Below are 25,746 nucleotides of genomic sequence, written 5' to 3' on the forward strand. Positions count from 1 at the left end.
TGGCATCTACTTTATTATCCAAACTTACTACCCCGTCTGACTTTACAACTTGACAGGAAAACAAAAACAGTTTATAATATACGACCACACAAATGAAATCAGACCTAGACAGAAGTAGTTGTTTGGCTCTCTCAATATGAGGCACAAAGTACATTGCCTGTTTCAGGAGCAGGTTCCAGACTCCTATATTTTGAAGTGATTACACGAAACACCAAGTCTCTATGTAAATGGCAGTTGGAAATGGCCAATAAAATCAAATGCACAAAAAACAACGAAAGCGAAACCAATGGACTGCTATAAAAAACATAATCGAGTATTAAGAAATCAGTATCAAGAGGACAGAGAACCAGCAAAAAGCGAAACAAAATAAAACAAAAACAGAAGACAAAAGGAAATCCACTGTTTCAAAAGCTCAAAGTTGAATAAAACATCTAAAGAGTTTATCACAAACTTACAAGTCACCATATTTGTTTGTGCCCACAAATAAGTCACTTCAATGAAAAGTAAATGTTTTAATTTTTGTGATCTTACTTTTTTTTTTTAACAGAACTGCACCCTTTAGGATGACACATCATTAAAATGATGATTACATAATTAACTCAGAAGTCATTCAGGCCAAGCAAATGCCACTGACAACTTTAGCCTCACACATGGACACTAGGGATGTGTACATTAGCTTTCTGTTCAGTCAGAGAAACGATTTGTTGGGTAAGAGAGTTTCAATAACTGATTTCAATTGTTTTACATAACCAACCCCTGGTCGATAACATCAGACCCTCTGCATTGCTAATGTTTAAACAAGCTTTTCCTAGGTTTACATTTCACAGATGTTCAGTGCAAATGTGTCACGAGTACCTCAAAATTCAAGAGACTTACAGAAGTATCACTCTCAACCTCCTAATGTATGAGAAAATGTATCATGATGCAGACATAGTCAAAACAAAATATTCAATTTTTCCTAAAAGGAGCCTAAAATTAAGTACTTTACAGCTTTTTAAAATTTTTTTTATTTAATTAATTTATTCAGATTACAACTCAGTTGTTGTTATACTTTATAGCTTTTATCTCCATTTTAAATATACATGAAATATAGGTTCCATTTTTATAAACTGGGAGTACTGCCAAAAACATCATATGAAAAAAAATTTTTGCATCTTGAAAATCAGAACTATTTAACCATGCAAATATTTACCTAGTATCTAAATTATAAGAAAGAGTAAATTTTTACTATAAACGAGTGTTTAAAGAATATTTTTAAAACCCCATGGAGACACTAATAAAAACTAAGCAGCTGGAAATTATTCTACAGCATTAGGCTCTTGACAAGAAAAGAGAGAATGATGCCTCGAACACACTCTGGTCATCAGGCCGGTGCCCTTAGCAAATCTACGCAGACACACGGCACACCAGAGAAACGGCTGTCGCTCCACACCACTGATGGAGATGCCCACACGGCCACGTGACTTCAAGATTTCACTGCTGGGTTGGTGCTGGGCAGTGGGTCAATTAAACATTATCCTAGAGATGATGAGTGACAGCTTAGCATATCTTAAAGTAGCAAACCTGGGGCAGGGGGTGAAGGTTTGAGTTGCGGGGCTTCGGGTATAAATAGAGAGCTGTGGACATAAGATCTGGAGAGCTGGACGTGTAAGTCCTCCAGCCGTCTCACGGGGCCGGGAAAATCACCAAGGAAAGAGCGGCATCACAGTTATGGTAAGCTACACATACACCGTGAGTTTTCACTGCACAGGGTGGGAGGGAGGCTTTTGAACCAATTAGCAGACAACCCACTCCAGCACGTTGCAAGTTCACAGCTTCCTTTGTGGCAAGTTGTGTCCAAATCCACAATGGCTCATTTCAAGTTAAAAACAAAACAAAAACTCAAAGTCCTCAGCACATCCCTGAGAGCTAAACTAAGATACGAAGTGCAATTGCCAAGGGAAAAAAAAAATAACTTCTGCTTTAAGATTTCCTAATCACACTAACACCTCAAATTTATTGTTCGGAAAAACAAGTAGAAGTACACTAAAACATCAAAACACACACACACACACACACACACACACACACACACACGGAGAGGCAGAAAAACTATATGGGAATTTAACTTTCTGCCAATCAGCTAATAAAAAAAATGAGTTCTTACTTACACTTTCAAAATTATGACAAAATACAGTATGCACATATTTTTTTAAAAACTATAGCTTTGGGAAAAGGGAAAATTGGATCTGAAACTTCAGTAACTTTTTTTTTCTTAGCTTGAGATTATCCTTACAACCTAAAATGCTCCAAGCTGGAATAATTTCTGTCAGGAAACAAATATTTCCAAGCAGGAGTCCAGACATGTTGATATTTTGCAGAGGTCTTTTCTGCTCAAGAAAGAACCTGTATTTCTTTTGGGGGGAAAAAGAGCTTCTAAATATTCTCTTTGCACAAATTCTGTCTCAGAAAACTTCATGGCAGTGATTTAAACACAGCGATACTTCCCCACACAGCATGCTTTAATAAGGGTATAGACCACTCGGCTAAATGGGAATTTTTAGTCGACGTACAAAATCAGCTGTGCTCCTCAGCACACGAGAACCACGGGGAGAAACAAGGACCAGCCCTGAGAAAAGCACACAGACCTAGAGAGAGGTAAACAACAACTTTTTAAAAAGTAATACCACAGGGGTTCTGGTTTTATTATTTAACTGTAAGCTAAATACTTTGCTTAAATAGAAAGGACAGTGTGGGTCCCAAAACCGATCTTGTTTTAAAAGAATGCAGCGTGTGCTCTAGCAAGGACAGAAGCACCAAGCATTCAATTCCTCGGGAAACTATTTGCAGCAAAGTACCAGAAAGCACATGCTTGACGCACAGCGCCTCCTGCACCGATCAGAACAAGGGTCCTGCAATGAATTAGCTGGAGGAAACTAGCCAGCGATTCACATCGATGTCAGAAAATTGCTTTACACTGATTATATGGGGCTAAGGCAAGAGAAGAAATAGGTTTTTTAAAACTCTGCTGCTGGGGAGCGAGTACAAAAGCCCAAGCGCAACAGCTTCCACATTGCTCACCAAAGTGAAAGAGCTACCCAGACCTTTAATCCGTCATATGCAGCAAACACACATGAATGCCACATACTAACTGATGACAGTCTGTACATGTAGCTCATATGCACACATAGCTCATATACACATGTAGGGCATAGAGATATATGCACCATGCATGTATCAATGGCAATCTTTAATGTGAGCAGCTCCTGACTTAGAGGACTCCAAGTTTAAACTGCCTTACCTTCTACAAGCTCTCTTTACAGTGCACTTTGTGTAATTACAGCACATTACACAGACTACAAACAGCTTACATCAACTGTCCATCCATCCAGCTTCTTAGTGCTTTCCAATCAGATGGGCAAATCTTTTTCACCAATGACCTTTAAGAAACTGGTTCCGTGCCAGTCAGCTTATGCAGCACAGTAAGCCCTACTGGCGACACCTCTGACAATGCAGGTTGAAGGTGCAAGTGTAGGGGGGTGGATTACATCTGTAATTCCAGCACTCAGAGACCAAAGCCAGAGGCCAGGAGAGCGTGACTGCTTCCCTGGAGCTGGAGTTATGGGTGCTCGTGAGCCACCCAAAGTAGGTGCTGGGAACAGAAGCTCTGTCTTCTCCAAGAGCAGTGTACTTTTAACCGCTAAGCCCTCTCTCCCCAGCCTGCTTTCAGGACATGTATCCTGGTGTAGGATTAGAGGGCTTACCTATACACTGTTTCGTGTTTGATTTTCACATACGTCAAGGAACGTGAAAATAACCAAATGTCTTCCCAGGGTTGTGACAGCACATGAGGCCACGAGCCTGTGCAGGAATCAAAGACACTGCTCCAGGGATACCCTTTCTACAACAGAGAAAACGTCTGCTTTTCCTCCTCCTTTGGATATGGAAGCGGGTGACAGAAAAGGGTTAGGTCCTAAAACGAGCCGCAGCCTCCAATACTCTAAATAATCATTGGAAAACGTCAGATGGGAAGATCAAATTCCTAGGTGCTTTTCCAGGGTGTCTCAGGGCCAGATAAATGTGTGTAACGGGGCAAGGATGGACACAAAGCTCTCCTGTACAAGCCAATGCTCTTTCAGACAAGTGAACTACAGCACGTCTTGGGAAGCAGCCTTGTGCGCTGGGACAGTCTTATCACAGAATGCTGTGATCCCTTAAAGGTACACACACAACAACTGAAATGCTAAGAACCAGTTCCATCTGGCTGACTCAGACCATTTGGATTAGAGAAACAGTGGACATGAAAAATAGATGAACTCTCCAAAAAGGATTTTTCTCTTCAAAGCAACAGTTACCACAGACAGAGCTAAAGCTTTACAGAAGCCAAGTGGTGTAACTCATGACTATAGACCTAGTACTTAGGAGGCTGAGGCAGGAGGATCATAAATCTGAGATAGGCTGGCTAAAGAGGCACAATTCTGCCTCAGAAATACGAAAACAAGGGGCTGGGGAAGTGGCTCAGAAATTAAGAGCGCTGGCTGCTCTTCCAGAGGACCCTTGTTCAATTCCCAGCCCCCATGTGGCAGCTCACAACCCAACTCTAGTTTCAAGGGATCTGCTATCCTCTTACGGCCTCTGAGGGCACTGTATACACTGACGCACAGGCATACCTGCAAGCAAAACACCGCACACAGAATATTAAGGCAAAAAAAAAAAAAATTAAGCCAAGGAACAAACAAACAAAAAATCACTTATCACAGAAGGTAACAATGCTTTTCCCTCCCACATTGCTCAGATATTTGGCCAAGATTATTGTGGAAATTCCTCTTGGTACAAAACAATGATATTCAAAATATCTGTCCTAGAAGTAGTGAAACAGGTCAGTATGTGAGTGATCTGTCTCTCCTTAGGTGAAGGGTTTAGCAGAACGAAGATACGGGGACACTAGCCATGGCCTAAGAGTCCCTGAGTCACGCTGAAGACCTTCCCATCCAGACGGTTTCTAAGCTTTTATTGTGAAAGGTGCTGGACCCCGGGCAAGTGCATTCCATCGCAGCTAACTGCTATCCGCCTGCTCCTACCCCTCATCCTGATTTCGTGGCAGCACCATTCCTTCCTCCTTGAATCTTTACTTCCACCAGCCTCTCCCGGTGTCTACCCCACTTGCCTTGGGGCTCTTCTCTCATGTGGATTCCCACTTAGCCCTTTGCTTGTGTCATGAAACTTCATTGTTTTAATAGATTCCGATGCTCAAAACGTCCAAATTGATGGCCTTGACTCCAGTGCCTCACATATTTGTCCCCAATGCCAATTCCATACAGCTGTCTTCAACATACTGTGCCCAAACCAAAACACCTGGGCAGCCCCCACCTCAGCAAACATTTAACTCCACTGTTGGAGTCACAGTGACCCAAACCGTATGTCCAGGATCTGGCCTCCTCACTACCTCCAGGGGAGACATCCCAGTTCTTACCTGAGCTACTGCAGTGTGTCTCTGCTTCTGCACTGCTCCCTACCAGATCCTCAACCCACCAGCTAGTGGGAACTTGAAACACACAAGTCAGGCCATGTTTCTGCCTTGCCCAGGACCTGCCAATGATGCCTCATCTTCCATAAACGCTTGCCCTGCTTGGCATGCCCTGTTGTACAGACTTCAATTCCTGCCCACTTCCCTTCTAGTCACTCTGCTGGAGCCACAGCGGCCTTCTTGCACAGGCTCCTTTGGGTGCAGCGGACATTCTGCCTTAGTCTCGTGCCATGTTTATCCCACTACTTAGAGGCTTATTTTGCACAATGCTCCTCTCAGCATTTTGACTATACAAGAACTATTCAGGGAGGCCCCTCATTGGCCAGCTTCTTTAATGCAACTTTTTTGTTTGTTTGTTTGTTTTTTGAGACAGGGCTTCTTTGTGTAGCCTTGGCTATCCTGGACTAGCTTTGCAGACCAGGCTGGCCTCGAACTCACAGAGATCTGCCTGCCTCTGCCTCCCCAAGTGCTGGGATTACAGGTCTGTGCCGCCATGCCTGGTGAATTTTACATCTTATGATCCAATAGTTCTGTCATTTACTTACCTACCCTACTTCCAGCCACTGGATTATGTCCAATATAAGCACTGCATAGTTCATCTATCGCCCAACCGCACTCCCAATGGATTGTGTCATTTATTTACTCATCTCCACTCCTTAATAACCACTTGCTTCCTCCTCTCATCTGTAGTTGGTTGATCTACAGCGGAACGGTGTCTTGCAAACCCAAGCCGTCTAACTTCCCCAAAGCAGCTATCATGACAGCTCATGAGAGGCACGTAGACCGCACTTCAGTCAATCCAAGCTCTAGTCTCAGCTGGGTCTCTTCACCCAGCCATTTCCTCGGGGATGTGCAATCCTTTACCACAGGCTCCATCAGCAGTTCCTACAGAAGGTATCAGATTCTCTTTTCTCATTTGCAATATCCCTGTCCCCCACCTAAAACACTACCTAGAGGGGGAGGAAGAGATGGCTCAGCTGTTAAGAAGACCTGGGTCCGCATCCCAGCACCTGCATGGTGACTCGCATCATCTGCAACTCGGTTCCCAGGGCTTCTGAGGGATGTGGTACACAGACACACATGTAAACACACTAATGTGTTAAAATTAAAAAGTGAAGAGTCAATGATAAAATACACGTGAGCAGAAAAGCCTGCCTTGAACTCAACTGCTGTCCTCATGGTCTAGTTGCTACCTTTGACACCTTGCGGGTTAGCTTACAGGAACAGTTGCTTTTCGGGCAGCTTCTCAACTCTAGACTGGGTGCCAGATCGTAAAGGCATTTTATCAGAAGTCTGTGCTGGCTGAGAAAAATCTATGTTGCTTATGGCCCCTTTGCTTTGGGACCTTTAACTCATGTCTACTGATTAAATATCCATTTTATAAATTTTCCATATGCTACAGTAGAAGCACAGATTAAAAACCCCTATTCTGATATTTGGATGCAATTTTATGCAAAACGATGCCGAGTATAAAAACCAGGTGAAACTCTAGTAAGTGTAAGTTATTTGGTCTGATGTTTATTATCTCATATTATCAAGTAACCAAACTAATAAATAACTTACCTACAGATCACCCAAACCTAAGTATGCCCTGTGTTCGCCAACACTCGCCTCTCCCACACAGCTGGGACCACTGCTAGGCCCTCCTGCCAACTTCAAATCCACCCGCACCTGGCAACAGCTCCAAGGGCATCTATTAAGAATGGCGTCTCTGACCACCTCAGGCTGACAGCTGCATCTCTGTGTGTGAACTGCCACACTGTAGACCCTGCTCATGTTGTACCCTTCACCACATGGCTGAGCACAAACTCTCCCATCAGGTGGAGTGGCATCTTTGTCTCTGCCTTTGAGAGTAAAAACACATGGTAACGGCTGTGCATCTCTTCCCGTCTCCCAGCGCCCATGACCTTAGGCAGCCCCCCCCCTCCCGCACTGACTATGTCTTGGCCAGGAGACCTATTCTGGTCACTAAAAGGCTAAATGCAGGAACAATCTCGGAGTGCTTCCTCTTGCTGCAGTCAGGAGTCCTGAGTACCCCTGAGAAGTTTGGGGAGTTTCCTAGAGAGTGAAAGACCACACAAGGAGCTGGAGAATTGGCTCAGCAGGTAGAGGACCTGAGTTCTGGTCCTCAGTCCCCATGTAAGAAGCCAGGCATGGTAGCATGTACATGTAATCCTGGCACTGGGTAAGCAGGGGAGGCTTGGTGGCCAGCTGACTCTGGCCAGTCAGTGAGCTACCCTGTCTCAAAAAAATAAATCACTTGGAGGGTGACTGAGGAAGACACCTGACACTGACTTCTGGCTTTCACATGCAGGGACTCACATGTGCATGTGGTAAGATCTCCGCACATGCATACACACAAAGACCACATGTAGCCAATGTGCTCACCGAGTTAAACTCCAAACAAATGAGATAGACCCCAGCTACCGGACTGCAAAGAAGCAGCAAGCGGAGCCTGGGCAGAACCATAGGGCTGACATCAGACTTACGGGCCTAAGTGCTCCCTGTGTAAAGCTACTAGGGATTTTGGGGGGATAAAAGAGAAGTGACAGTCCACAGAACACAGGTCACATTGTCTCCTAATTTCGGTGCAGTGCGATGGATGTAGAACCCCTCTCTAATCCCCCAAATATTAGACTTTTCAGTAAACTCAGGTGATGGGAGACAAGAAAACTAACATTTTAGTTTGGTTGATGATGTGAAATGAGAATACTGTGTGTTTCAGAGTTTCTGGTACGATTAACAAAACAAAGCCCAGAAGCCAGCTGCCAGGAAGCCAATCACAGTTGTCTTTATACAGATGTGGGACGAATCCAGAGGCATTCATTGTATCTTTTGGTTCTTAGGTGAGCACCATATGCTTCCTGGAGCCTCATGACTAACTGTCAGAGGACGGATAGGCAACCCCAGCCTCGAGGCACTGGGGAAACTATAGCTACCAGGTACCTCATACAGCATCTGCCCCACTTCCTCAGTCACCAGATCTTACCACCATGCATGAGAGTGACAATCCTCAAAGGAGGCTAGAAGGTACGTGCTCGGCCCTTAATTCATATGCCGCCCTCCCCATACACCGCCCCCCTCAAGTGCTGAGCACAGAATTTTCCGGCGAACCAAAGCAAGGGTGGAAGAGGCAGTGAGCGAAACGTAGAAGAAGACAATCTTGTTGGCTTTAGTGGTTTCTAGACACTTTTGCTTCCGTCTATAACATTCCCCAGCATCTCCAAATGAGAAAGAAGCTCTTTAAACCATACGTTAGAGACTAGTAATAAGGCTTGACTCTATCTGTGGTTGTTTGTACAGCTGTGGAAATAACAACTCGTAAGAAAATGTAAGGAAGAAGTCGTTTGAGAGAAGGAACAGCTTTGAGCAATCTCAGCCAACTAAATTGTTCAGAAAAGACCCGAAACTGCTACTGAGCAAAATTATTAACACCGGCATAGTGTGTGTTCATTCCTCTATCAAAAAAAGCTGTCTGGAGTGCTTCCTGTGAACTATCCACAGTGCCTGCTGAGCCTGTCCAAAAAGGTTCCTTGCTTGCCCGACTGTTGGAGCATTCTCAAGCAAACATGCTAATTTAAAAGGAAATAATATGATTCTGTTAAAGAAAGCAGCAGAAGACAAAGACATCTTCTTCCAACACGGCCAATTGCTCACCTATGTAGGTTCCGCTGTTGTTACCATCATATCCGGCATCCTCTGGGTAGAAGGTAAAAGCCAATACAGCAGGAGTCAGGAGACAAAGCAAAACGATTAGGAGCCCAGCCACAGACGCCACAAGTCCATTACCAGAGCAGTCATGGACCACACAGCACGGAGCAGCCCTGATGATGGCACTCTTAAGAAACATTTTGTTTACTATGTAAATTCGGGTTATTTTGAAGACCTCATACTACTGGGTAGCTTCTTTCTTTCTTTTCTTTCTTTCTTTCTTTCTTTCTTTCTTTCTTTCTTTCTTTCTTTCTTTCAACCTTCTTCAGAGGTTCCTTGATACAGTTCCAAAGAAAATCTTTTTTTTTTTAAATTATCTGAAATGTTTATATTTTCACAGTAAAGAAAATTACACCAGTGGCTCCCAAAGTAAATTTACTTTTATAAATCAGCTCTTTGATACTATGTAAAATACAGCGTTTACTTTGGCTGACTGGAGTAGACAGAAAGGTGAGACTAGCATCACCCTTGCTGATAAGTGTACTGATCCCACGTTGGGAAGGGATAGAAGAATAATATTCTATTTTCATTAAGCAATAAAATAAAACCTTTAAAATTAAACAGTGTGCTACTGTTGGGGGGAATCGCGTGAGTTCTGAGCCGTGCTTCTTTTAAAGCAGTGAAATAGTTACTGTTTGTCCTAGAACACTCACACAAACAACACCCCAAGGCTCTGAAGGGCAGAGCGCATGCCTGTCAGTCACCACACGAAAGCATGACCAACACTGCTTCTTCTGTTAGCTTTTATTTAAGACTAGTGACAGAGTCACAAGCACACTGTGTAGACCAAGGTTACGAGTTACAAAGTCCAGCCATGATTTTTGGTACTGGAAGTGGAAGTTTGTCCTCGTAAAGAGCATCTAAACAGTGCTCGGCACGTCCATTCAAGCCTGCTCTACTTCTCACTAAATAAACTCGTTAACCACACAGCAAGACTTTCACACATGTACCTTTAATTTCCTCTGAGGAGCATAAAGAAAATGAGAAAGAAGACAGTTAAAAAGGCAGAAAATACAACAAAATAGGAAGATCCAAGTAAAAACAACAAAAATAAAATCTACCTACCACATTCAACTGCTTCCTCATCTTAGAAAAGCCGAAGGAGGGAAAACACACACATGTAAACATTTGAATTATTAGTCAGTAAATACAATTGTAGACTGTGCTGAAGCCTGTATGTGCAGAATGTATACATTTTAGTAAAGACATGAAGTGCCCATACAGCTTATAGTAAGCGACCAAATGGGCAAAAATAACTAGAAAAAAAACTGCCAACATTTTTACTGAAAATAATACTGTGAATAAGGAGATTTTATTTCTTTTAATAGATTGGTTGGCTTATAATTCGATATTATCAGTACATTGAAAAATGCTTCATGAAAATTAAATATCAAAGGAAGAAAAGATCTTAGAAATAAGCAAGTCTGCTCTGAAAATGTCTAAGTATTCTGTAATTTCAACAGTATCCTGATGAGGCAATTATCACATTATTTCATGGAGGGTATTTTATTAATTTTTTTTACTTGTGCCATATCACTGTATATGCCTGGCTGCCCTAGAACTCACTATATAGACCAGGGTAACCTAGAATTTATAGAGCTTCTTTTGCTCTGTCTCTCAAGTGCTGGGACTATCTACAGGCGCATGCCACTGTGTTGTTTTCTATTCCCCTGTACCAACTGTAAAGGGGGATTTAATGATGGCATAAGCAGGCATCCGCATGACGCACATCAATCATGCTCACTCCTCCTCGATTACTTCCTGTCCATCTCTACCTTGATCTCGTCCACATCTGGCATATCCCCCGCCCCCTCTTAGTTTCTTACCTTTTTGTTTCCCCCTAGCTTCCAACTGAGAAAATAAATGCTGTATTTATTTTTGTGAAGTGGTTTAATCTCACTTGACATTTTGAAATCTTTTTTCTATCCTCTATTCCAGCAAATGGCATATCACTTTACTCTTCTTTATGACTTCGTAAAGACCTTTGTGCACATGCATCACATTTCCTTTTCCCGTTCATTTGTTCACGGGCACCAGAACTGAATCCGTAACTTGGATACCCTCAACAGTACCATAATCAACATGGAATATAAGCTATCTGTACAGCAAGTGTCACTCTTTCAAAAATAATGTTTATTTATTATTATTGTGTGCATGTGTGTGCCACAGCATGCATGTGGAGGTCAGAGGTCAACTCTACGGTGTTGGATCTCTCCTTCCACTTTTCTGTGAGTCCTGGGATCACACTCAGGTTGTCAGTCTTCTATAGCAAGTCACCATTACCCACTAAGTCACCTTGCTGGCAGAGTCTTTCATTCTTTTAGATGTCTGCCCAAGAAATGGTCTAAGCTGGATGATATGGCAAATTTATTTATTTATTTATTTATTTATTTATTTATTTAAAAGATGGAATCTTGCTGTGCAGCCCCGAACCTCACTAGGTACAGCAAGGTAAACGTGAACTTACAAGTGTCCTGTTCTCTCTCTCTGCCAAGTTCTGTGACTATAAGGCATGTGCCACCATGCCAGACTTGCCTTTAATTTTTGAAGAACTACAACAAAAAGTGCTTTAAAAAAGAAGCTTGTAGTCTTGAGTTACTAATTAGACAGCAACTTAAAAGGTTGACCAGGAGACTTCTCCCTAGTAAAGAATAGAAAATGTAATGGCAGCATACTCCAAACAAGTCACACCCTGAATCGAGGTGGAACCTATTTTACGGCATGCCTATATAGAAGGAATAAGAGTAAAACCTCCCAAAGCTATAGGACAGTAGCCATAGAAAGCGGGTCAGGGAAAGGGAACACCACTGGGTTATCAAGCTGTGATGGCTCTACTTGACAGTTAGCAAATATGATAAGCAAAGAATATTATTCAGGCTCATACTATAAGCATCCCAAATTAGTCTTTATGCATATTTCTCAGTAGTTCTGAAATGCTAAATGCATCCAAAACAAATGATCAGAAAACATAGAATAAACTGCATGATCAGAGTCGGCAAGAACAGGCATTGGGCCGTACAGAGATCACACAACACAACTTGAGAATCACTGCACTCTGCGTGGCAAGACACACTTGTAATCCAGTTTGCAGCGGGCTGAGGTGGGAGGATTGATTTGAGCTTGAGGCCAGCCTGCGCAACACAGTGAGTACCAGGCCAGGGCTATATACTAAGACCCTACCTCATCAAGCAAACAAATACAATAAAAACAAAAACCCATCACTGTAAAAAGATCATGAGCTCTATTATAAAGTAGACTGCTAAATCCTCTATATGTCTTTTGACAGGAATAATAGAATAAGTAAATAATAGACCCCTGGTTAAAGACTTCAACATCATGATAATCTAGATAATTAAGGCCACAGAGATAAACAAAAACTTGAAATGCCAACAATCAACCCACAATAAGCATTTTATGTTACATATAACATGCTATTTCATATTCCAATAAAAGGTCAGAAATTCATATGTTGTATAAATTTATACAATTATTTCTCCATACAGTTATTGGGAAGGATGGCATGATTTTTAAGCATAGTATGTGTGTGTGTATGTATATATATGGAAAAAACATGTGGAAAAAACAAAGGATTTCTGTAGAATTGACAGCTTTGAAAAATGAGAGAAAATATACAAAGTATTGATCTCAGAAGAAATGGGGTAAGCTATTTAATCTTCCAGCAACTCCATGAGGACAGGACTATTAGCCCCATTATACAAATGAAAACACATGCACGTAGTGAAATACAAAGGATGTGGACCCAGAAGTCTGGCCACATGTATGTAACTACAAATGCCAAACCTTCACACCAGAGCCACTTTGTGATTATTCAAGAAGAGCTAGGAAACACCACCAGTGGGGGATCAGGGTCTCAGTGTTTCCTCCCTTTCCCCCGTACACCACCATTACCTCCACCACTTGTCCCTCTTGTACTTTCCCTATAGCCTCAACAGCCCCATGGACTTCCCAGAAGAGCCTGGGAAGGCTAGCCCCTGCCTCCATGGTATCAGGATTCGCTGGTTCACTGGCTTGGAAGCCTGGAAAACAGGACACGGGAGCTATAAAACCACAGAGGAATGGGTACCAAGGAAACCAGAAGATGGACTGGGAAGGCTAGAGGGGAGGATGCTGAGAGCTGTGTACAGCAAACTGCAGCCAGCTTCCTATTCCGTCAGCAAGGTTACATCTGCTTGCCTACATCCCCTTAGCACTGATTGTAGCCTTCCCTGAGTGTGGATATGCCATAACCACAGATCAGACCCTTAACCATGAACAGACTCTTCCTCACCAGCATGCCACTGGGTCTCCAGGAAGAACTACAAAAGACAGCATGGCTTGGAACCTTTCAAATTGGAAAAAATCTTTCCTAAGACTGTTTCAGAAGAGAGCATGAGCCATGCCCAGAATTTACTGAGTCGGCACTGTGTGAACAACTGGATGTAAACTTGGCAGCCTCGCTCACTAGCACCTCTTTCCACAAAGCCCAAACCTGTGGAATCTGCCCAACAGCAGTAGTGAAGATGAGGGTGTTATAGCTTGGACCCAGGATGCCAAAGGTCCATACTGCCAAGCTATGGGAGGAAAGGAAGCCCAGTGGGAGGACTTCTGCCCCCCAGAACCATGCCCATGAAGGGGACAAAAGAACTCCTCCCTACTGGCTCCTGACAAAGAGGTCAGATGACTAGGAACTAGACCTCTAAAACTGAGCCAAAAATAAACCTTCTCTTGATAAAACTCATCAGCCCAGGTTTTTATTAAGGAGGTTACCATAAAGGAAACTATTCAGAGGGACTTATAAACTTGTATTTTAAGCTATGTGCCTGTGTGTAGGCGTGTGTGCATGTGAACACAGGCGTCTGAGGAGGCCACAGGTGTCAGATCCTAGATCTTTCTGACACAGGTGTGGGGGCTGAACTTGGTGCCTGTACAATGCATTGTGCACCCAACTGCTGACTGATCGCTCTAGACCCTAGCAAGACCTTTTAAAAAGCGTGTTTCTATTAACAACAAGTGCTACCGACACTAAGAAAATGCTTGACAAAGCTTTAGATATGCAAAAGTTTTTAACAGCACACGCAATGCTTGTAAAGTGCCGCTCCGGCGTAATTGCTAAGCACAAGGCAGGTGGCATGAAGGAGGTGTGTGCTCAAGAGAGAGACACTATGACAACGACATGCAGAATCTGAAGTGTGGCCTGAAATACCAGCAGCACATACAGAAAATGGCACCACTTTACTTAGTGTTAAAGCTCTTTTAACCAGAGACTATGTGTGCCAGTCCATAACGAGTGAGTCCTACCTGCATTCACTTCATCTGAAATTAAGTATTTCCTTTTGTGTCTACAAGCCCCAAATTGATTGTGGTTAAAATGTTTTGCGATTTTTATGTTCTAACTCTTAACATATCAAAACCTTCACACATTTGTTTATTCCATGCCAAGAATTCCATAGAGCTATTTTTAAAGGGAAGAATTTATATGAATATTATTCAATTTGCTGTATTAGAACTTGAGTTATTTATACTTTGATAACTGTAAAAGATTAGGCACTAAATATAGAAATCATACTTTGATCCTCTACTGTAAAATAATCTATATGAAAAAGAAGTTTCCCTATCCATCTTTTCTAAAGGCCACGAACACTGGATGTAAACATAAATTCTATCTGGACACAATTAGGAAGACCATTCGTAGCTAGCCTGTCTGTACTTCAAGAGACGAGGAATTAACAATATTTCATATTTTAAAAACTCATGTCTTTATCACAAACTAATCGAGGTGTGAGGATATAGCTCAATGGTAAACACAAAGTGCTGGGTTCCGTCCACAGCGTGGAGTGTGCATGTGAGTGTAGGGGGTTGGTACAACATAGCTATAGATGCAAATGAAACACAAAATAAATTATACGTAAGAGCTATAGGCTCCCAACTCTCTACCGTCAGCCACTCCCACGTGCTACGGGAGACACCCACGTCCAGGACTTAAGCAGCTGCCTCCTGGGTGTAATAACCCACAGCAGGCCAGAGCAAAGAAGGCCCATCGGACATCTAGCTCTGTCTGGGTTACCAGTACAGAGCTACTGTGAGAAAACAGTGGGAAAGTTTTGTATTATAGGGCACAGAGCAAAGAGGGGCTGGATCCCTGCATCAAGCTCCCAAGCTTTTAGAATATTTTCATTGCAGGAGTTCTGTCTCAGGTTTCGGGAAAGTTTAGGAAGCAAACATTCTTGTTTGAGAAGCCCGCTTTCTGGATACGCGCTGTCATTAAGGAGAGCTCTGGGTACAACATCAAAGATGAATGCCACCTGTGCATGCACTCAGTCTTGTATAAAAACGCTGGCATCAAAGTGCAGAGAGCTTATCAATATCTTCTTGGCTTGATTTTCACTGGAGCTAGGAACAAAAACCCTAGCACAAAGACAAATGCAAAGACACATGACTAGAATTTGCCTTCCTTTGCATCCTGTGTTGATTTTAACCTAGTCACTGTGCGATTCTAGAATTATCTTCCGTGAACTTTTTCTAGTTACTACGATACACTTAGGAATGAAATAAGGAGTAAAATGGCAGTGACACAGCAATCACACTGTGCTAACAGGGAACCAAGTGACTTCATGTGCTATCATGTGGGGAAATTTAGCACTTCAAAGTCAGAGCATGCTGTACTTCCCTGGGTCTCAAGTACACTTAAATTTTCAGTTACAACATCTTTAGGAACTGCTGATATAGCTCAGTCAGTAGAGTGCTGTTGAGCATGCGTAACACCCTGCGCTCCATGCCAACACCTCATGAACTATTTGTGAGGCATTGCATACCTGCGTTCCCGGCGCTCAGGAAGCGGAGGCAGAAGGATCTGGAGCTCAAGGTTGTCCTTGGCTGCACAGAGAGTCCAAAGCCTGCCTAGGCTATGGAGGATGCAAAATGTTTGTTTCATTGTTGTATTTGTTGATAAAGTTACAAATCACTACCCCCCCCCAAGATCCCTTATTTTAAAAGTTCTATTTTGAGGTATTAATGGATGTCTGTGGGATATCTGTGCAATGTCTGTGCGATGTCTGTGGGATGATGTCTGTGGGATGATGTCTGTGGGATGATGTCTGTGGGATGATGTCTGTGGGATGATGTCTGTGGGATGATGTCTGTGGGATGTCTATCTGTCGGATGTCTATCTGTGGGATGCCTATCTGTGGGATGTCTGTGGGATGATGTCTGTGGGATGATGTCTGTGGGATGATGTCTGTGGGATGCCTTTCTGTGGGATGCCTATCTGCGGGATGCCTATCTGTGGGATGTCTATTTGTGGGATGTCTATCTGTGGGGTGTCTGTGGGATGATGTCTGTGGGATGATGCCTGTGGGATGATGTCTGTGGGATGTCTATCTGTGGGATGTCTGTGGGATGTCTATCTGTGGGATGTCTATTTGTGGGATGTCTATCTGTGGGGTGTCTGTGGGATGATGTCTGTGGGATAATGCCTGTGGGATGTCTGTTTATGGGATGTCCGTCTGTGGTATGATATCTGTGGGATGATGTCTGTGGGATGTCTGTGGCATGTCTGTGTGATGTCGGTGGCATGTCTGTGGGATGATATCTGTGACATGTCTGTGGGATGTCTATGGGATGTCTGTGGGATGTCTGTAGGATGTCTGTGGCATGTCTGTGGCATGTCTGTGGGATGTCTGTGGCATGTCTGTGGCATGTCTGTGGGATGTCTGTGGGATGATATCTGTGGGATGTCTGTGGCATGTCTGTGGGATGTCTGTGGGATGTCTGTAGGATGTCTGTGGGATGATATCTGTGGGATGTCTGTGGCATGTCTCTGGGATGATATCTGTGGGATGATGTCTGTGGGATGTCTGTGAGATGTCTGTGGGTACCCAATAAGCTCAGAAGAATGTGCTGGATCCCTGATGCTGGAGTAAAAGGCAGCTGTGAGCTGTATGAGGTAGATGCTCGGACCTAAGTCTTATCTTCTGTAAGAGCAGCACACGCCCTTCGCAGTGATCCATCTCCCAAGCACTATCAATTATTTTTCTTCAAGCATTTAACATCATTTCTATCAACTTTCTATTTTCCTTCCTAGACCTCTTCCTGCAATGTGGGAAAGACTGTGACAGTGAAGGTTTCTCGTTCTAAAACCTTATCCAGCATTTGAGCCAGGCAGGCCTTACAAAACACTACACAGAGGAAAAAAAGAGCAATGTAGTTTAATGTGCTTCTAAAGGTCACTGTAAATATTCAGAGCTAACACAACCCATTTCTGCAGATAGTGGCCAAGGAATTTCAAACAGAACTTCAATCTCAGAGAATAGAAAATACTGGCCTGCTTCATTCAAGTCTCATGGAAACCTGCTCTCTCTGAGCAATGCTATTTTAAAAGACATGCTGCTGGTTTACTTAGATACCTTGGGCCGATTTACCCATCTCTTAGCGGGTAACACATTTTAGTGAATAAAAATCAAGGTATAAAAAGAGCGAAAATCAGAAGCACAGACCTTTGTATCAGCACTGCGGAGGTGGGAGAGAAAGCACACAAGGTTGAGGCTCCACTGGGACACACTGCAAGACCTTGTCTCAAATACCCAAGAAGAGTGGGGGAGGGGAGAAAGGAAAAGAGCAGGAAGGACAGCAAGTGCACTTCTGTCTCTTTCTTGTGTGCAGTGCTAGGACAAGAAGCCCAGGCTGAGTGCTGGGTGCATGCTTTGCCACAATTATGCCCCTAGAGTGTTGGAATGGAACTCAAGTGGTAAGATAAAAATCAACGAAAAACAACAACAACAACAACAACAACAAAAACAAAAAACAAAAAACAAACCCCAAACAAATAAAGATGGTAATCTGGTAAAGATACTTCCTAGAATAAACACCCAGATCCAAATATTTAAATATTAACATAAAAGTAAAATGATGCCAAACAATGGGCAGAAGCCTCCATTACAACTCATGTTGACACCAGCACTCTCCCCTTACACCCACACCTACACACACACACACACACACACACACACACACACACACACACACGCAAGTCCGCACACACCTATATCAAGTTGAGAGAGCAATTAAGAAGCTACCCCTTCTTTACAGCTCTTTAAAGAGACATATACTTAGTACATTTTCAAATTAGTAAAACTTCCTAATTATTTCAAATGATAAGGTTCTAAGGAACCTGCCTACAGTTCAAAGCTGGGCACATCTTCAAATTGAGTGAAGTCTTGTTTCCCTCACTGTGTCGCGGCATATTTCATCTAACAAGCACTGAATATACTCCAGCAGCACAAATCTCCACTCAGTGCCCAGGCTCAGCTCCTCAAAGCTGGAGGAGCTGACGGTGAAAAGTGTCCACACTTAGAAACAATGCACCCTTGAGCCACAGGCCTTCTCGTATCTCAGAACGCCACGTGCACCCGGACTGCAGCAAAAGCAAGCGGGCTTCCGTTCAGTGGTGCACCGACCTGCTGGGAGATTTACTCTGAGCTGCAGTCTGGCATTCTTACTACATGATTCCTGGGCTGTAAGTGCCTACAAACTGAAGGAAATAACAGGAGATGTGAAAAAAATGCAACAATACTAAAAACAGATGTTGGTATAAAATTTCAGGGCCATTTGTTTGTTCATTTCACTTTTTAACATACAATCACTGTTTTTTTTTTAAGGGGTGGGGACTAGGGTTTTTTTCCCCCTCTTAAAATGCCCAGACACATAGACCATTTAAAGAGATGAAGTGTATGTGATGAAGACCTAAGAAGGCGAAAAGAAGGAAATAAAGAAAAAAAAAATGTTCCAAGCCCACTCTCTTTCAGTAGTGTTACACGACCTTTTTTTTTTTTTTAACTCTCATTCCCTTTCTTTCGGTCTGGTGAGAACTCAGTGCAGGTGGGATCAAGTACTCGATCGAAATTGGTAGATAGGAAGGTATTAAGCATGGTTGCTCTTAGGCACAAATGCTTCTGTGCCCAAGAAAATGATAGTTTTGTTTTATTTTCCTTGTCCCTAATTTTTATAGAGAAGTATTTACCCTGAGCCTTCTGGCCTAGGGAAAAACAACAACAATCACAGAGTTGTACTGTAAGCTCCTTACTCAGTCTTTAAGCGTCGAAAGTTACTGACGACTGTCTCAGACAGTGAGTTTTGCACAGCACAATGAACACCCTACCACATCTTTTTTTTTTCCCTTGCAAAGATATCACATTACTGTGAATTATTTCTGTGTTGGGTTTCTGAGACACGATGGCCCAAGAGCTACTGCAGGATAATATGACCCCCCCCCCCTCCTCCCCGGAGCACCTGCTTTCACAGTCAAAAACCAACAGCAGGATTGGGTTACCGTGCATTCTTATTAACAAACTTACATGATTTCCTGTTGGAAAGTTTCAGAGGCTGAACTACTATTTCTGGTCGTCTCACAGCCAATCTCCTGGGGGAAAGAAAAGGCCAATGTGCCTATCAACTTTCAGGCCCAGGTTCAAGGTTAACACAGCACCAAAATATAAAATCCGTAAGGAAGACCTTGAAGAGAGTCAAGACGAGCTGCTCAAACGAGCCAAAGCCGCTGCTGCTCACGTTTTAAAGTTGCCCCCTTTCCTGAAGTGACGACTCCCGCCTCCACCTCTCCTTGAAGCACACACCCGGATATTAGTGTGCTAGGTGTCTGCTTGTTTCACAACAAACACAGGAGGACCTGGCCCTGGCGTACTACGTTTGGTCATTAGTCACAGAGCTAGACAAAACAGCTCCGAATCCAAACCCAGCAGACAACAGATTCGCAGGCAGGGTTTGAAGACGATTTTTATCATAACTGTGCTAGCGTGACACTCTGCAGGGAATGGAAAGTCCTTTGAAAGGTCACTGTGCGCTGGGCCAGCGGCTTACCGTTCCTGGAAGTGCTTCGAGGGGATCAGGCCTGCCCTGGGGTTGGCATCACCCTCATGCTTCGCCTGCCACCACGTCACATCATCTTGGCTCATAATCTGAAGAATGTCTCCCTTTCTGAAAGACAGCCCTGCCTCCTTACACGGGATGGCCTTGTCCTCCTTGGGATCATAGTCGAAGAGGGCTTTGAGAAACATCTGGAAAGCAAGAATAAATGGGGGAGGCGAATGGAAAAGACGTCTTCATTCTTGCAACGTAGACGTAAGAAGTAGTGATTTTCAAAGCCGGTATGTATTAGTTGAGGAAAACAAAAAGAAAAACAAAAACCCACATTAAATCCCCAACCCAAACAGTATTTTAAGGACTTACCTTGCCCTCCTTAGAAGGTGCCTCCTCTTTGGTGCTGGGTATTATCTTAAATGTAATTGCTCCCTGGGATTGACTCTGGCATCAGGGATCAAAGAAAGAGTCATTAGGGAGATAAGGCAAGGAGACACCACAGCACGCAGGTAGGAGTGTACGGGCCTGGCGTTCCACGTAGAAGAAGCCAGGAAACTTTGTAGAAAGTCCAGAAACATGAGAAAGCTCTAAAGTGGATCAAGTCAGCTCAAGACCACATTTACACTTTTACACCCCCTGTATGCTTAAGGTCTCAATACACCTACTGCCATCCAAGCTGTTACCTCGAAGCAGGCAGGCACAATATGAACTACGCTTGAAATGAGCACAACAGCCAGTGACTAGAACAGATAACACAGAGACGAGATCCTGGTGTTTAAGTGTTGGCATCCACACTGGGTGAACTAGAAAGCTGATACCAGACACATCATTTCTGTGGTTATGAATACGGGATTCACTTGGCAGCGACGTGCAGCAACAAAAGCAACCAAGCATAGCCAGCTTGGCTTTATTCTGGCAGTTAGGTAAACACCACATATAACAACTCCATTGAGAGGTTTAAAGACAGTCAGAATGTCTACTCAAATTTAATGAAGACAGCAATTCCATGACCCACAGATGCTGGATGATTATCTCAGACCAAGACAGACCTCCTTGTGAATGGGCTTTTATGAAGGCATCTATTGGAGGTACTAGCTCATCTCTCTATTGCTATAGGCTTGCAAGCTCATATACAAAGGGGCGGCCTCCATTTTACCCCTACACCTGAACTTAAGTCTTAACAATTCCCACGCCTAAGACAATTTCATTCAAGTTTTAGTGCTCATGAGAGGGGCAGAAGCAAGAGCCTCACCACACAGCAGACGCACTTTGCACCGACCTGAAACTCAGCAGCTATCACTATAACCCTATTCAACCCTCAAAGCACATCAGCAGCTCGCTACTTTTGTCACTTTCATTTTGTACATGAGAACCTTAGCAAAAGCGTTTCTCAGTATGTGGGCAGCACTCTGAATCTGGAGGAGTGAGTCCAAATCAGCCTGAGGAACCTGAAAGCACGGTGATTTGATTTTCACTGAGATTTACAATGATGTGACAGCTTACCAAAATCTGTATTATTTCCTCGGGCCTCTTGTCTTCCACTGGGATCCCATTGACTTCCCTCAGCTCGTCACCCACGTGAATGAGACCTGACAAACAGGAAACCTGGTAAATCAGCAGTGTCAAAAAAAAAAACAAAACAAAACAAAACAACAACAACAACAAAAAAAACGACACTGTGGTCTGTGACTGTTCCCAGCAGTGGAGTGTCCCTCATTCCTCGAGGCAACTCAAGTATCGGAAAAGGAGGCCTCGACTCCTCACGTGCTCCGATTCAGCAGTGCTCTCATGATGAACACGGCACCATCAGTAGCAGCAACTTGGTCTCTATCTAGATATGTTCATTAGTGACACCTTAGAAAATAGTTCATTTTTAGTATTCACTTATTTTTCTTTGGTCAAATTTGGCATGTTCCTCAGGAGCAAACTACCTTGTTTTCGAGAAATGGATCTGCTCTCCCACTGGCCTGGAGGACTGTGCTGGAGGCTGTGCTGGTTGGCCTGTGACCACCTCCGCAAAGTGGGAATGCTAAGCACACGCCACTTCGCTTGGATTTCAATGTCTGTGCTGTGGATTAAACTTGGTTCTCACGCATGTACAGCAAACACTTTGCTAACTGAGCTATTCTGCCAGCATCTAAAGTAATTTGTAAATTTATTTTTCAAATTGTATGTATTAGTAGTACATATTTTTCACGTGAAAAAAGAATAAAATGGTTCATAATATAACTTGTAGGTGGTGAGGGCAGTATCTCCAGGGTAGAACACTTGACTAGCATGGCCGAGGCCATAGGCTTGACCGTCAGTACTGTGAAGTGAAAACCCCATGTCTTTGGAAGACTATATAAGCTAAGGGCACAGCGGGAGATTCATCTATTATCATTTGTTTGCACAGTGTCCACATTTCAACACAGCGAACCATGCCTTGCTGTTGGTTCTGCTACCTTGTATCCCACGTAACTCCTCATAGAACACAATACGATTTGTCCATAGCCAACCAACAAAGCTCTCACCACTTCTGTCTGCAGCTCCTCCCCGCATGATGCGAGCCACGAGGATTGCCCCAGTCTGCTCGTCTTTCTTAATGGTGGCGCCCTTTCCAGGCAACAGAGGTGGGAAAAGAAAAGAAAACAAAAAACATTTGTAGGCAGATCTGTGAACTGGGTTGTAAGACAGAGATGTGAAATAACAACTAGAAGCTGCAAGAAAGAGAAAGGAACAAGTCGGGAGGAAAAAGACCTGTCCGTCGGGTCCTCCTTAGAATGCCCCGAATTCAAGCTACATACAGAGGTCCTGGTATTTCAGCACAAGTTAAAGATTGGTGAAATCTTAAATCTCTTCGAATTCATGTGACACATTTTTTTTCCTTTAAATTACCCATCTGGTATTGATTTACTTTTGGGATACTTTCTCATTTCATTCTGTCCTTATATATAAATATCCCATGATGGGACACTGGAGAGATGGCTCAGTGGTTAAGAGCATGGGCTGCTCTTCCAGAAGACTCAGGTTCAATTCCCAACGCCCCAACATGGCAGTTCACAACCAGCTGTACCTCCAGTCCCAGGAGATCAACGTACCAAGCACACACATGGTGCACAGATATAGATAGATAGATAGATAGATAGATAGATAGATAGATAGATAGATATAGATATAGATATAGATATGCAAGCAAAATATCCCTTTGGATGACCTAGGATGTTTTTCTGCTCAAGATCCATAGCAGAATCATGGAACATGTCTGTTCAGGGCTCTGGGAACTAGGCTATGACTTCCTTGGGTGTGAATGGGGTGTTATCACAGAAGCCCAAGGTCCCTTGATGCAGTTCAACACTATGGGAATTCTAGTGGCAAAATAAACAGTTCTGTTTGTATTGTCAATACTAGATACCAGGTTAATTTCTCTTCACTATTTAAAATAAATAAGCTTTCCAGAGCAGCCTAAAGCACTATTTTTCAACTACATCACTTAATTTACAATCAGTCATACTTTGCTACATGTTAAGTTTTCCCTTACAAATGTCACTAGGCTAATTCAAGGTTAATACTATTTTTAAAAAAATAGAATGCCTATTATTTTATTTTGATTTTTGTTAGCTGCTCTAAGTCATATCCACTGGATGCAAATGTCCCATTTGGTTTTTAGAGACCCAGAAAAAGTGTATCTTAGGAGTGTGAGCACTGTTAGCTCATCTGCCTTGGCTCCCTGTGAGATCTACTCATGTCTGAAGACACCACGCGGACCAGTCTCACCAGCGGTTCTCTGTTCTTGACCAGGCGGATGATTTTCACAGAATCTTCCTCATCGTCAATGTCGTCAGGCATGGGAGGCAATACAGGATCGTAACTCTTCTGAGCCACCGTATCGTGTACTGACAGCAAAGCCTGGAAAACCAAAGATTCAACAGAGACTCCATCAGATACAAAAGCCCTAATACACTGGCATGTGAACAAAGCTGAAACAGCATTACCCTGTTAGCTTGCTGATTGTACAGAAACCAGCTGCAGCAGGGAGTCTTCAGCTCGGGCAGTGGGGGCAGAGGCAGACTGTGCGATGACAGAAGGCAGATCTACTCAGGTGCACCTGCACCTCCACTTCCGGTACCACTGACACATGATCCAATCTGCATTAAATTGCTTCTAACCTATATATTCTCTAGGAACCCCTATAATGTACCTGCTGGGCAAAGTCTGCTGGAGAGACTTTACTGATACACTGCCCATGAGCTGACAGAAGCTTGCGACACTGTCCATTTGTTCTTTACATTTTAAAAACATTTTTGAAAATCACCATGTAACGTAATGCATGGATGGATGTTTGTACATATGTATGTGAGTGCACACAGGGCCCAGGAGCCCTTGTGTGCATGTGGAGGCCTAAGGCTAATATCAAGTGTCTTCTTTGAGGCTGGAAGGATGGCTCAGCAGTTAAGAGCACTGACTGCCCTTCCAGAGGTCATTAGTTCAATTCCCAGCAACCACATGGTGGCTCACAACCATCTCTAATGTGATCTGATGCCCTCTTCTGGCCTGCAGGTGTACATGCAGGCAGAGCACTGCATACATATTATAAATAAATCTTTTTTTTTTTAAGTGTCTCTCTTGATCCCTCTCCACCATATGTAGGGAGACAGGGCTTCTCACTGAGCCCAGTGATCAGTGTTTCAGCTCGTCTGGCTAGCCAGCTTCCTGGGGGACCTCCTCTCTGCCCCCCCCCTTGTGACGGGAGCTAAACTCTGGTTCTCACAGTCACAGTGATTTACCCACTGAGCCATATGGTTTCTAAACGTTTTTTTTTCCCCTCTGCTGGGGATGTAGCTCAGTGCTTGCTCAGTGTTCATGAAGCCCTGGGCTGCTCCCATTGTATAAATCAGGTGTGGTGGAGTGTGCCTCTAATCCCAGCACTCAGGAGGTAGGTAGGGGCAGGAAAATCAGATGATGTCCAAGCCCACCTTCCACACATATAATGAGTTGATACATAATATCCCCTCTCGCCCTCACATGCTTATGTGTGTGCATTTAAATTTTTTCTACTACCACCAGATAATTGGTCAACACCATTATTCATTGTTTTTGTTTTGTTTTACGTATTTTGTGTAATGGGTATATATAAGAGAATGAAAGTATCTTTTAACATTTTCTCACATACATCAAAGAGGAGAGAACGTGCTGGAACTTTGCACATCGTGTTTCAGATGAATGCACTTGAAAGATCTCCCTCACTTGCTGACTACGCGAACCTGACTCCAGCTGGAGACCTAGAGACCATGCCCTCCTCTCCCCTCTAGTCCCAACATCCAACCTGTAACTTACTAAATATACTTCCCAAATATATTTAAAATGTATTCCCATCTTTCTAGTCCAACTCAAAGACCAGTAAACTACACTACCTGGCTCTGTGAACTTTGATGGCAATTGTCATACTAGTGAATTCTTGCACTGTCTATGGTTTCTGTTATGCGACAACAGCAAGGTGGGTAGATGGGACGGACTCTACGTCGCAAACTGCCATGCCTGCAGAGGGCACTGTAATAGCTTCTGTGTGGCCCAGCTGTACCCACTTTTTAAAAAAATATTTTATTTATTTATCATATACACAGTGTTTTGCCAGCATGCACACCAAAAGAGGGCACCAGATCTCATTATAGATGGGTTGT

General features: G+C 43.3%; 1 protein-coding gene across 5 annotated transcripts in view; it reads right to left on the reverse strand.

Moving 5' to 3' along the window:
- MPP7 (MAGUK p55 scaffold protein 7) overlaps positions 1–25,746 on the reverse strand; it is a 194,563-nt gene that overhangs the window by 32,573 nt on the left and 136,244 nt on the right. For 4 of the 5 annotated variants that reach the window (XM_084781083.1, XM_084781081.1, XM_084781080.1 and 1 more), the window contains 8 exons: positions 23,843–23,974; positions 22,600–22,681; positions 21,590–21,675; positions 20,456–20,530; positions 20,087–20,283; positions 19,567–19,631; positions 10,283–10,303; positions 9,164–9,205 (listed from right to left, as the gene is read on the reverse strand). In XM_084781083.1, coding sequence (XP_084637209.1) covers positions 9,164–9,205; positions 10,283–10,303; positions 19,567–19,631; positions 20,087–20,283; positions 20,456–20,530; positions 21,590–21,675; positions 22,600–22,681; positions 23,843–23,974 — 700 coding nt within the window. The remainder of the gene's footprint in view (positions 1–9,163; positions 9,206–10,282; positions 10,304–19,566; positions 19,632–20,086; positions 20,284–20,455; positions 20,531–21,589; positions 21,676–22,599; positions 22,682–23,842; positions 23,975–25,746) is intronic. The other variant, XM_084781084.1, reaches the window with a different exon arrangement.

Source organism: Acomys minous, assembly GCF_964271855.1.
Source record: "Acomys minous genome assembly, chromosome: 5".
In the NCBI taxonomy this organism is placed as follows: domain Eukaryota; kingdom Metazoa; phylum Chordata; class Mammalia; order Rodentia; family Muridae; genus Acomys; species Acomys minous.